The sequence below is a fragment of the Littorina saxatilis genome, linkage group LG4, assembly GCF_037325665.1.
Source record: "Littorina saxatilis isolate snail1 linkage group LG4, US_GU_Lsax_2.0, whole genome shotgun sequence".
Classification (NCBI taxonomy): domain Eukaryota; kingdom Metazoa; phylum Mollusca; class Gastropoda; order Littorinimorpha; family Littorinidae; genus Littorina; species Littorina saxatilis.
This window is the reverse complement of record NC_090248.1, coordinates 45,409,281-45,422,293: the sequence shown is the minus strand read 5'-3', so window position 1 is coordinate 45,422,293 and position 13,013 is coordinate 45,409,281. Positions and strand designations below refer to the sequence as shown.

The following is a 13,013-nucleotide window of genomic DNA, read 5'->3' as shown; positions in this document are numbered from 1 at the left end:
TTTTCGTCGTATAGAGTTAGCTGTCTTGTGATGGCCAGGAAAATCAGCTGAACAGGACGCAGGGAAATTGAAAGTTTACCCCTACACGGCTGCTTGGAAGTGTGTATACACTTGTTTTGTTTTGTGAATGTGAATCTATTGAGTAGGTATTTCTGTACTTTTCTGCATGTTCATGCCTATGTTTACTAGAAGAGTGTCTGAATTCGGTTTTCATTAATTTGTTTACCTTGGTTTGAAAGGAAATTTTGCATTCATTGATTCAATCACTAGCATAGTACCTGCGTAGTAAGGCATAGTCTGGCCGAGGAGCAGGTGGAAGACGTTTTAACATTATTTTTTAAAAATCGAGGCAACTTTTATATAGTGCTCTAGAAGACAAGTTGTTTTGGACGATTATAGTACTATAAGGCCTAAAAAAAAAATAGGTGTGGTTACGGTAACCCGACCTACCCTATTTTTAGGGGCCGATCCTATAACTTTTTATTACATTTGTAAAAAAAAACACAAAAAAACACACACACAAGTAAACGAGTGCAGAAAACCAGGGGTGGGCACAATATCTTTGCTTGTAGCAAAAGTAATATTGTTTGTAGCAGAACTTGGCGCGAAGCGCCAAGTCGACGGCGCGAAGCGCCTAGTTTGCTAGGGGGGTCCGGGGGCATGCCCCCCCTGAAAATTTTTGAAAAAAAGGAAGCAAATGGTACAATCTGGTGCATTCTGAGGGTGATAATTGCCAGTTTCTGGCAGCAGATTTTGTCACTGATTTTTGTGGAAAATCGCCTGTTTGCCCCTTAACATACACTTAACATACCAGTCAATACACTTGGGCATACACCTGTTGGTACCCACTGTTGTAGATCGAAAGGCCTCAGCCGATTTACTGTTCAAACACCTGAACGCTAACCAAAACACTAAAACAGCAAAAACATCTCATCTGGGATAACCTTAATTTTACGACTTTTCCAGACTTCAGAACAGAAGAGTGCCAAAGAGTGCTCGATATGGTCAGGCTACACACCACCGATTGATCAGCCTTGGAATCAGCTAAAATAGATCTGGGGAAAAAAACACATAGCAAATTTAAAAAGAGCACTCTGTCGCAACTTGTCGCAATTTCGCCTATCGCAAAATCGGCTTCCCTTGTCGCAAAAAAATGCGACAATGCGACAGGTGCCCACCCCTGGAAAACGCAATGAAAGCGAAAGCGCCCGAGTCGCACACTTATTTCCCTGTCAAGTAGGTTTAATTTGTACACATTAGAAAAAAAGTAAACCAAAAAAAAAGTGATTGCCTACCTTCCTACCCTATTTTTTTGGCTATGTTACCGTAACCACACCTATTTTTTTTTTTTGGCCTAAGTAACTTAGTAAGGTGCAGCTTGCTCTGGATTTATCCGAGATATGCATCAGGAGCGTTTATGTAGTCCCTCCCTTAATTTTCCCTCCCTTTCTTGTCATGCTTGACCTAGCATTGTTTATATCAGTTAATAGTGTACATTCGTTCTCTGAAGTGTGAGTTCTGCGCATGCGGGCCGTTCTATTACTTGACATAAACGCTCCTGATGCATATCTCGGATAAATCCAGAGCAAGCTGCACCTTACAGGTAAGCCTTGCATGCTCGTGGTAAATTACAGGGTTGTTTCCAGCTTGTACACAGTTCACTGTTGTCTGTACACGTAAATTTTCACAAATCAAAAACAAAACCCCTCACCCCGACCGAGGAATGCAGTGAAACAGATTTGTACAGGTGTGAGGAAAAAAAACAGCACTGTAGAGAGGTCAGAGGGGCAGAAGGGGTCAAAGTCGACCAAAAAAGGGTGCATTCCCTGTGGGCGCATTTCCTGATGTCCTCGGGCATGATCCTGCACAAAGATGTACCAGTTTGACACCAATTAATAGGCACTCACTAAATTCTGTTAACTGTTATTGAGGTGTGCCGTTTTGACATAAATGATTCATGTGTAGCAGCCAATGGAGGGCAATAGACCTTTTCGGTATCTGAGCAGCTCTCGCGAGACACGCTCTTTGTTATGCTTTGAACATCGCGAGAACTTCGAACCTTCGCTTGTGCAGCTCGCACGAGATCGCTGTACCGCATGCTTTGCTATGCTCTGAAGTTTGCGAGAGATTACGAGAGCTTGGAATACCGATAGGGTCTATTAAAACAGCAGTGCGTGAATGTCAAATATATATATGAGCACTGTCATAAAATAATGTCAAGGCTTTGCCGTTGTATGTGTATACATGTGTTAATTAGTTTCAGAGTGGAAAATCTATTCATATTACGTTTGTATGTTTTTAAGTCTGCAGACAATACTGTTCTATTAAAGGTAAAGTTAGCGGTTTTCCCTCTTTATTTGCTCGGTTGTAGGCTTTTTGTTTTTGGCTTTATATAATTATATACTTCAGTGTTTGAGAAGATTGAATAGCTTTTTCCCCGTCTGATGTACAACTACAACTGAACATTATATATATATATATATATATATATATATATATATTTATATATATGTTGCAACAGATATGCCTGAAGAAGCTATGGCTATTCCAGTATGGAGACGATGGGAAAAACTGAGGAACTTGACTGCATTTTGGTATGATTGTAATTTGTATTGCATTGTTTTTGATGTTACAAGTATCAGATGTGTTTGATTAACACCCCTTAAAGTTAAAGCTTCAGGATTCCTTTTTTTGCAAGTTAATCTGCTGAAGGTATTACAGCAGATCCGTGCAATGTGATATATATAATAATATAATACAAAATATATATATTTTTTGCCAAGAGCTGGAAACCCCTTGTCTTCTTCTTCTTCTTCGTGGGCTGAAACTCTCACGTTCACTCATGTTTTAGCACGAGTGAATTTTACGTGTATGACCGTTTTTACCCCGCCATGCCGGCAGCATACGCCGATTTCGGGGGAGGCATGCTGGGTATTTTCGTGTTTCTATAACCCACCGAACTCTGACATGGATTACAGGATCTTTTCCGTGCGCACTTAGTCTTGTGCTTGCGTGTACACACGAAGGGGGTTAAGTCACTAGCAGGTCTGCACATAAATTGACCTGGGAGATCGGAAAAATCTCCATTTTTAACCCACCAGGCGGCAGCGATTGGGATTCGAACTCACGACCTCCCGATTAGGAGGCCGACGTCTTACCACCTAAGCACTGCGCCTGTCGAAACCCCTTGTTATTAACAGGGTTCTGATCATGTAACCTGGTTGTTATGTCACTGAATGTAATTTTTCGTAAATTTTACTTTGTCTTCACAGTAACTGAATACATCTTTGCAGAAAGATTATTTATATTTAGCGAGATTTTTAATTGGATAAGAATCGTATTAGTTAGTACATGTACATTTATTTTAATGTTATAAATGGTGTAGTGTTCTGTTTGTCTTCATGTTAGTGTGCCACCTTCTTCTTCTTCTTCGTTCATGGGCTGAAACTCCCACGTTCACTCATGTTTTTGCATGAGTGAATTTTTATGTGTATGACCGTTTTTACCCCGCCTTTCAGGCAGCATACGCTGATTCCGGGGGATGTGCGCCACCAATGTAATTTCTCAGATTTAAGATGATAAAGTTAAGTTGATTTGATTTGATTTGATACATTTTAGGTTTCTGGGCCTTACCAACAACTTTGCCTATGTTGTGATGCTGTCTGCTGCCCATGACATTCTCAAGGAGGAAGAGGGGGGATATATTAACAATGGAACAGCCAATGGCACTGTGAGTATAACAAGTTCTCATCTAATTGTTCTAGAGGGGGAAGATGACAATAATGGAACAGCCTACCGCACGTTGAGTATTAGTAGTTCTCATCAAATTGTTGCAGATTTGGTTTACAAGCTTATGTGCACCTATTCAGATTGGTATAGTCACAAATGATTTATATATGTCAATTATCATATAAAAATAACCATGTGTAAAACTTTGATTGTTATTAACTAGCAGGGTGATTGTTACTCTAATTAAGCAGTGTTGACATTGTCCACACATTATTTTATTGTTTTTGTAGAGGACCTTTCTGGAAATGGCCTTACAAATGACGTTGTACACGGTCAATCTTACTTGGCCTGATCATGCTTTCAACATGATCCTGTCCTAGCTCGTAACCTCAGTGAAGTCAGTAGTCATTAAATATTGTATCGATTGGACATTGGAATTCCCTTCTTTGAGCCATGTGACGTCAGAGGCCTACAAAACTTTATAATTGGGCGTTTCAGGTTGACCGAAACTTTAAAGGAACTACAAAACACACGTCATGTGTTTGATTGCATGTGTGTGTGCTGTTCAATGTCAAAACAACAACAAAGTCAGTACATGACGTGTGTTTTGTAGTTCCTTTGAAGTTTCGGTCAACCTGAAACGCCCAAATATGAAGCTTCTGTGTTTGATTGAATGTGTGTGTGTGCTCGTTCAATCGTCAAAACAACAACAAAGTCAGTACCTGAAAGGAATTCGATCGATACATAAATGTTATTTGCGTTTTTGACCAAAATATGACATTTTACACAGATCTCGACAGTCATTGTTCACCTCGACCGCTAGCGCGGTCTCGGAGAACAATGACTGTCTCGATCTGTGTAAAATGTCATATTTTGGTCAAACACGCAAATAACGTATATTGTAATTCAATCGAGTTTGCGTTTTAATGAAACAGATCCTGTGATTGGTCAGAATGCCCCAATTCATTTAAAATTACCGGTCATTAATTGTCGATAACCACTCGCTAAAAGATCCATTAACAACATGCTAGCGAGGCGCATTGATACAGCCTCAACTAGTCTCGGTTAGCTTTGAGGGTCATTTTACAAGTAGGAAATATGAAGGCCAACGAAATACCGAGACCATAAGGTATGCGAAGTGATGACGTCGAATACGTGACGTAAGTTGATGCATGAATTCTTCCGGACTACGTCAGTCAATTCCAAAGATCGCTTTTGTGATGAAAAGAATTTGTTTTAGAGTTTGCTGTCCAGAAACCCGTCAAAAAAGAAGGGAAAATGTGTGTGAAAGAAAACAAAACAGGAGCAGAGTGATACGATAGGAATACAGAGACATATTTCTTGGGACTTGACCCTTGCAGGTTGGTGGACTGAAAGTAGTGTGTGAACAGAACAGAACCAATTCTGTCTGTTTACAACCGCATGAAAGCAGGAAAGAGATCGTCGTCAGATTGAATTACAATAACATTAACATGCTTCCATTTGAAACTTCTCGGTCTTCATCGTGGATTGACGCCCTCCCAAAGTCTGATTGAAGCCCTCCGTCGCTTCGCTCCGTCGGGCTTCAATTAGCTTTTGTCGGGCGTCAATTCCCGGTGAAGACCTCGAAGTTTCAAATGGAAGCATGTTAATGTGTAAATATTGTATTACTATTAGCAGCTCTGATGAAATCCACGATTGCTGAAGTAATTTTCAAATGAGCTGATCAACCTGGCATTCTAGAAATGGGTGGTCTGTGACAGGAAAGGTCAAGGGGGGGGGAGGGGGGGAGAGGAGGGGGGGAGATGGGTTCCACTGTAGTTGCAATGCAATCTGAACAGATCCAGAATGATCAGTGCATTTACAGGACGATGCTCTTCCTGACTGTTTTGTTTTTGTTTTTTGTAGACGGTTGCACCTGTGACTGCCACACCTGCCGGAAATGTAACGAGCACACCTGACCCAAGTGTGGAGTATCTTACCTGTAATGCCATCAGCACAGGGGTGAGTTGTGTGTGTGTGTATGGGGGTGGGGGGGGGGAGGGTGAAGAGGGCATATTGTGCTGTTGTAACCATTCTTTTTTTTATCTATCATTTCCCTCTTTTTCAACATCAGCGTCATGTCACAGTGATGTGGTGCTAACAAGGTTTTCAGAGGTGTATGTGTATTACCTTTTTTACCACACGAGCAACCGCATTGTTTTCTTGAATGACAAGTCCAATGGGGGGTGGGGGAGGAATAAGCCCTTATTCCTCAAAGTGCTCTGCTCAAAACAATGATGAGATAACTTTTAGATTTTTACAATTGATCAGTTATCAATGAAGATATTCTTGATTGCTCGTTTTTGGTGGTGCTGTTTGATGGTCAAGCTTGCATAATGTACACACAGTTTGTTTGTCTTTTCAGGCTGTTTCTATAATAGACTGACTCCTATTGTTTTATTAAAAGTACAATCACAAAAACAGGCGCCTTCTTCTTCTGCGTTCGTGGGCTAAAACTCCCACGTACACTCGTGTTTTTGCACGAGTGGATTATTACGTGTATGACCGTTTTAACCCCGCCATTTAAGCAGCCTTATTCCCCCCTCTGCTTCTTTACCTCTGTAAACTTGTAGAGCTAGTTATTTTTCGATAATGACCCAGCAACCAAACAAATAACGAGCCAGCAACAGCCTGAATCCTCGATAGTGCAATGGGTTGAGAAGCTGTTCTGTTTCGGTACTACTTTTGCGACTGAAAAGTTCCGAACGCTCTATACGTACGAAGTATACATCTCTGGAGCAAACAATACAAACATACCGCATTTAAATTAACAAGTACAGGCCTGAACACATGAATCTCCATATAAAATCCATGAGTTCGGTTGTTTTCTGAATCTAGATCTGCCGTGCACAAACGTTCATCACAAGCAAATTTCCAAGGCAAGTAACTCATACTTTGTCTAGCGACAAGAGTAGTTCCCCTTCTTTTCACTCAGTTTCTTCGACAACACTGACTGCAATCCGACGGTCAGTTTTCAACAATATTTCATTTTATAAACAGATCATACACAACCAAATGCACACATCTCATCAATTTAAACAACATAAAGTGGTTTCATACACTATTTTCCCCAGAAAACTGAACTTCATACAGTAATTAACGTTGGAACACGGGTGCAAAAGTTCGTCTGCTAGTCCCATTTGACGAAAGAACATTATCCTAAGCGATACTAAAACATAAACAGAATACACAATATCTGCCTTTACCGCCACAGCAGAATAACAGCATATCTGTGTACTTGATTTTAGTCCAAAACAGAGAAACTGACAAGAAGTGTTAACAGAATGGAATGATTTGCACGGAACTATACAACCGCGCATTAATTGATCGCCTGCACATGTTGACTGGTTGAGTGATTCGGTTTCGATTAAACTTTCGCACAAAAACTCCTGTTTTCTTTGAATAACTGAAGAAAGGAGGAATAAAGAGGTTACACACCTCGTCTCAGTGATTATTAAAATTAATGGTCTCAGTTCGCGGTCATGAAAAAGCTCGCTGAAGCTCGCATTTTTCATGATCCGCCAACTTCGACCATTTTTTTTAATAATCACTGAGACTCGGCATGTAACCTCTACATACGCCGCTTTCGGAGGAAGCATGCTGGGTATTTTTGTGTTTCTATAACCCACCAAACTCTGACATGGATTACAGGATCTTTTCTGTGCGCACTTGGTCTTGTGCTTGCGTGTACACACGAAGGGGGATAAGCCACTAGGTGGTCTGCACATAAGTTGACCTGGGAAATCGGAAAAATCTCCACACTTAACCCACCAGGCGGCCGTAGCCGGGATTCGAACCCTCGACCTTCCGATTAAGAGGCCGACGTCTTACCACCCCGCCACAGCGCCCGTCAATGTCCTACAAAAAAATGTGCCTCAGGCTAACCAATTCATGTAATACATTTCTCTTGACACAAAATGATTACATTAGGACAAGAAAAAAATCACAGAATTGAACATTATGCATCAGCAGCACACTTATACATATTCAAATATTCAAGGCCTAAGCCCTCCAGGGACATTGAAGGAAAAACTAAATAGTGGTTGAAAATTATCCAAAGCAAATTATTTATAACACACTGAAACAGATTCAAGAGTGAGCCCTCAAGCCGCAGTCAAGGGATCTTGACACATCAAATGTTATCAAATAACCAAAGGGAAGTAATCGCTCTTTATGTATACGACATGTGTAATAGAGTAAGCGAGAGTTGTACGGAACCTTATCTCCTGGCACCTGAGAGAATAACAAGCATTGAAATGAACAAGCGACTTTCATCCTCAAAAAAAGATGATCACCACAAGCTCATATGCTCATCATTCTCTAAGGCACTCCAACTAACACCTACGTACACAGTCATATACAAGAACCAGCTTTTATTGTCGACCGGACATGAGTCCTTAGATCAAGACTGGTTTAAACAGAACAAACACACAAACACACACATTGTTACAGGGTCGCCTCGAAAGTATCAGTTAGACCGATTACTGCCCTTTGGTTATTTGATATCTTAACATCGCTCTGCCTCATTCTGTTTGAGATTCTAACATCAAATGTTGTTAAAAGGTATTTTAATGTCAACAAGAACAAGATAAAATTGTAATATAGGCTAAATCCAAAAACAAAGAGACTGCCAACGTTCCAAAATTCAGAATAAAAAAACAAGAAAGGTAGGTTGTTGGAACGTTTATTATTGACGAAACAATACATTCACAAATATATCGACCCAATGGTCTTTTAGATGCACAGACAAACAATTAATAACGAAAATTTATCATTCGCTTGCGGCTTCGTGGCAGGCGGAAGAAAAAATCAGCCAGATAAGTTTTTGTTATTAATTGTTTGTCTGTGCACTTAAAAGACCGTTGGGTCAATATATTTGTGAATGTATTGTTTTGTCAATAAAAAACGTTCCAACAACCTACCTTTCTTGTTTTTTGATTTTGTAATATAGACTGCCTTTTGGGCACATTATCTCTCCTGCAGAAAGTGTGCATGAAAATATGACAGGTTAAGATAAGAGCAGAACCTCTGAGACTCTAATACATGTGTATGTGTGGGAAAAAATGTTTGTTTGTGTCTTCATATTGTTGTCTTTTCTTGTTCCCTTGACCACTGTTCTACGTCATGTAAAATCGGAAGTATAGTACCTCCTGATGCCAGAAATCATATGTTAGAGTTTGGCTAGGAGGTATACAATTTAAAACATGAAATAAGCGAAAATTCATATTATTGTGCTGTCCTTGTGTCGGTGAGTACAGAATTCTTTTGTTTTTCAAATATGAAATCTGATTCAGGATGTATGAACAACTGATGTGTGAACAGTGAGAAGGTATGAGAAGATTGACGTTCTGTGAGCGTAAAACAGTGAAAACACAACAATACAAACGTCTCCTTTGTCACTTTAAAAGCAATTAGCAGTTCATTAACACAAATATGAAACATTTTTCTCTCCTTTTTTGTTCAGACGATTGTTCATTTCAGTGTAACTGTAAGTAATTTAAATAGCCATTCAGAGAAACCTTCAGGCAGGTTTCGCAAAAAGTTGATCCCCCTTGAATTCTTGGCAGGAGGTTTGAATACGTCCCCTTTTTTTAGTTAAAAGGTATGATACCTCTAACTGTTTTGAGGATGTGGATTACTGTTTGCTAACCTTAACTGCATCAATCATTTACATTTTCAGGTGATTTTACTGGCTGATATTCTTCCTACTCTTGTCATCAAAATGACGGCACCCTTTTATATCCAGCGGATGTCTTACAGGTAAAAAAGAAGCTCTTTGAAGTTCAGTGGCAGTGCTTAACTCATTCGCTGCGCGTCTAAATTTCCCCTGTGTTCCCTGCCAGCGCGCGATTTAGAGCCATTTTGAAAAAATTATTAAAAATCAACAACACAAGATAACCTTACATACCTTTATGTTTTTGCAAAGTTTGGAACTTACTCTTTTAGAAAATATATGAAACATTTGAAAGTACATACCTTTTCTTGTCTTCATATCCAGGCAAAATATCCAATTTGAAGCAAAACAAAAAAACTTTCTACGTCATGGGTTCATCATACACAATGTCATGATCGACACTTGCATTGCCCGAATCATCACCCAAATGATCGTCCATTGGCACAAACTCGTCACCAGAATCTAAAATATCATCTCCACTATCATCATCACTGAGGTCAAGATCAGAACCGTACTGAATAACAAGTTCTAGCACTCTTTTCAAGTTACTACGTCTCAGCAGAACGATCCGCCATCTTGGAAAAGTCAAAACACGTGGGTCGCACACCGTCAACAAAATTTAATTAATCCCAACAATTGAAGGGAAGGAACTGTTTACAGTGAATGGTACCACTGTAGACAGATAGAAGTTCATTGCGGGGTTGTTTCCCTTGGTCAGCAGGACCGTTTACACCGTTAAAAATTCGTGATATCCGTCGGAACTCAAGTACCGGCACGCAGCCAACGCTAAACACAGGTGTCGGAATTCCAGTTCCGACACGCAGCGAATGAGTTAAAGGCAGTTTTTTGTAAGACATTCCAAATGATTTCTGAATCTTCAGCAAATTTGTATTATGACTCAGGTAAACCATTGAACCATGTTGTTTTAAGGTTGCTTTGTAAAACTGCATGAGTTTACTAACCTTTTAGTGAATACTCATCATTCTCTCTCCTCTCTCTCTCTGTGCCTTTCTCTCTCTCCATCTCTCTCCATCTCTCTCTCTCGCTCTTCTCTAACTCTCTCTCTCTCTCTCTCTCTCTCTCTCTCTCTCTCTCTCTCTCTCTCTCTCTCTCTCTCTCTCTCTCTCTCTTTCTCTCTCTCTCTCAGAGTGTGTATCTGTATGTATGCAGGAAATATGTATACACATGAATAATACGTAATAGTAACTCTGTCTGATTGTAACGTCACCACAGCACTTACTTTTCAATGTGTCAGTGTTTTGTGCCTCAATTGTTAAGACCCGGGCTTTATCCCCATTTTTGCGTGCAGGTTTAAAGTGAGCCTGGTGATCATGTTTGCCATGGCCAGCTTCCTGATTGTGGCCTTTGCTCATGAAGTGTGGCTCAGCATCATTGGTAAGTTAATCTCTCTGCCTGAGGTTAAAGGAGCAGTCCTTCCAGTGTAAATAATTCAGTTTATAGAGTTGCCAACTGTTATGCTTTCAGCGTAGCATGCTAGTTGCTACGTTATAAGAAAAATTGCTATGCTGTTATGTCAAGCTTGGAATTGCTGTGCTCAAACAAAAAATCACAAACTTCATTTGTAACTATTGTGAGGTGAATGAATTATATAAACGTATGTGAACAATACGTTTGTTGTTCATTGTTAATTCCCTTCTCACATATTAGTTGAAGGGTTTATTTTCCACTCTTGTTATCAATACAGCTGTTGAAATGGCATATAATCTAACATAATTACTTTGCACAAATTTCCACAGGTGTTGTTTGTGCCAGCTGCAGTGGTGGCCTGGGCGAGATCACCTTTCTTTCTATGACAGCTTTTTATGACCAGTGAGTAACTTGCTCTAAAAGTATGGTAAGCCAGTCTGTCCAGAATGGGAAATATTGCATTAAGCAGGCTGGATGCATGTGCAGATCAGTGTGATATAGAATTTTGTGTGTGTGTTTTTATTTTTATTTTTGGGCATGAGAATGTTCCTCCTGAGGAATTCCCCCTTTTGAGTCTCTCTAGGTGTTCATGTTGGCTATGGAAAATGGGCACATTAAATTAATTTTGAAGCTGTAAGCAAAACTCCTCATGTGTAAATCAATTTCCCCAAATTTCATAGGGGTTAAAACACACTGATATCATCTTCTTAATTTTGTCTTGTTAAGATTTGACAAACCTTAAAGGCTTAATTTCCTCCGTTTTGAAAATGTTCTATTCTCATGTCTGAATTTTACCATTTCGAGGTGACCCTGTAACAATGTGTATATTTGTGTGTTTGTTCTGTTTAAAACCAGTCTTGATCTAAGGACTATGTCCGGTCGAGAATAAAAGCTGGTTCTTGTATATGACTGTGTACGTAGGTGTTAGTTGGAGTGCCTTGGAGAATGATGAGCATATGAGCTTGCGGCGATCATCCTTTTTTGAGGATGAAAGTCGCTTGTTCATTTCAATGCTTGTTATTCTCTCAGGTGCCAGGAGAAAAGGTTCCGTACAACTCTCGCTTACTCTATTACACATGTCGTATGCATTAAGAGCGATTATTTCCCTTTGGTTATTTGATATATTGCCAGTAATGTTAAGAACAAGAGAGAACACTGAGTCTAAAGAATGGCTGGCCAACATCTGCAAGACTAATCTTTAAAAAAAAAAGAAGAAAAAAGCTGTCTCTGAGATGTATTGTTGAAAATAGTGTATTGCAACATGAAATGGTGGTTTCCAGGAAGGTTGTGGCGACGTGGTCATCTGGCACAGGCGCTGCAGGTGTGGCTGGAGCGCTGGGTTACGCTGGCTTGACCGCCGTCATGTCACCCAGAAACACCGTCCTTTCCCTGGTGGTCATCCCCGTCATCATGGCAATCAGGTGAATTACTGTTACTGTGAAGGTAGGAGGTGTAAAGGGACGGGGAAATAGCTCAGTCGGTAGCGTAGCTGGCCTCTAAACCAGTTGTCGCTATCGGCGTGGGTTCAATCCCCATGTTCGGCAAGGGATTTATTTCTCGGGGTCAACTTTGTGTAGACTTTCCTTGGTGTCCAAACACCCCCGTGTGCATGCATGTGTACAATAAAGAACCCAAGTTCACAGCAAAAGTCTCAGGGCTTGAAAACGCGAATATTCGCATGGAGGAAAGCGATAGAAAGAGAAAATGGATAGCACCGTAGTGTATGGCAGCTCGCTTTCCCCTGCGAGAAAGCAGCCCGAATGTCCATGAGGTTAACCTTGGAGGACTTTATGAAATCTTATCCTTATCCTTAAAGAGTCTGTAATGTTGCCAAGAATTGAAATCATGAGAGTTGTTGTTATGAGTGAAAAGGAGTTGTAAAGAGGGTTTATTGAAAAGGAGACAGAGAAGGATAGTTTTCTTGGTAGTGTTTTTGTGTGAACAAATATGTGTTTGAGATCTGTGATGTAATTATGGGTGATGAATGTGGTGCTTCTGGAAGGACAAGACCTTTGATTAGATAGGCTGAAAAAAGACTGTTGATGGCAGTTTTGGGGTGAATGAACTTGTGAGCATGACTTCCTGTCTCCATTGTGTGTTCTTGTGTGTGCGCTCAGGTGGCTAATAGGTTTGTGTGTATTGTATATCAAGAAAAACTGTT

The 13,013-nt window shown here is 40.2% G+C and overlaps 1 protein-coding gene across 2 annotated transcripts in view; it reads left to right on the top strand.

Annotated features, from left to right (window-relative positions):
- Positions 1–10: 10 nt before the first annotated feature.
- LOC138964869 (battenin-like) overlaps positions 11–13,013 on the top strand; it is a 28,613-nt gene continuing 15,610 nt past the window's right edge. The window contains exons 1-8 of one of the 2 annotated variants that reach the window (XM_070336932.1): positions 11–99; positions 2,522–2,594; positions 3,619–3,730; positions 5,617–5,712; positions 9,431–9,510; positions 10,734–10,819; positions 11,182–11,254; positions 12,133–12,273. In XM_070336932.1, coding sequence (XP_070193033.1) covers positions 2,524–2,594; positions 3,619–3,730; positions 5,617–5,712; positions 9,431–9,510; positions 10,734–10,819; positions 11,182–11,254; positions 12,133–12,273 — 659 coding nt within the window. In that variant the 5' untranslated portion in view covers positions 11–99; positions 2,522–2,523. Of the gene's footprint in view, positions 143–2,521; positions 2,595–3,618; positions 3,731–5,616; positions 5,713–9,430; positions 9,511–10,733; positions 10,820–11,181; positions 11,255–12,132; positions 12,274–13,013 lie in introns of both variants that reach the window. The other variant, XM_070336934.1, reaches the window with a different exon arrangement.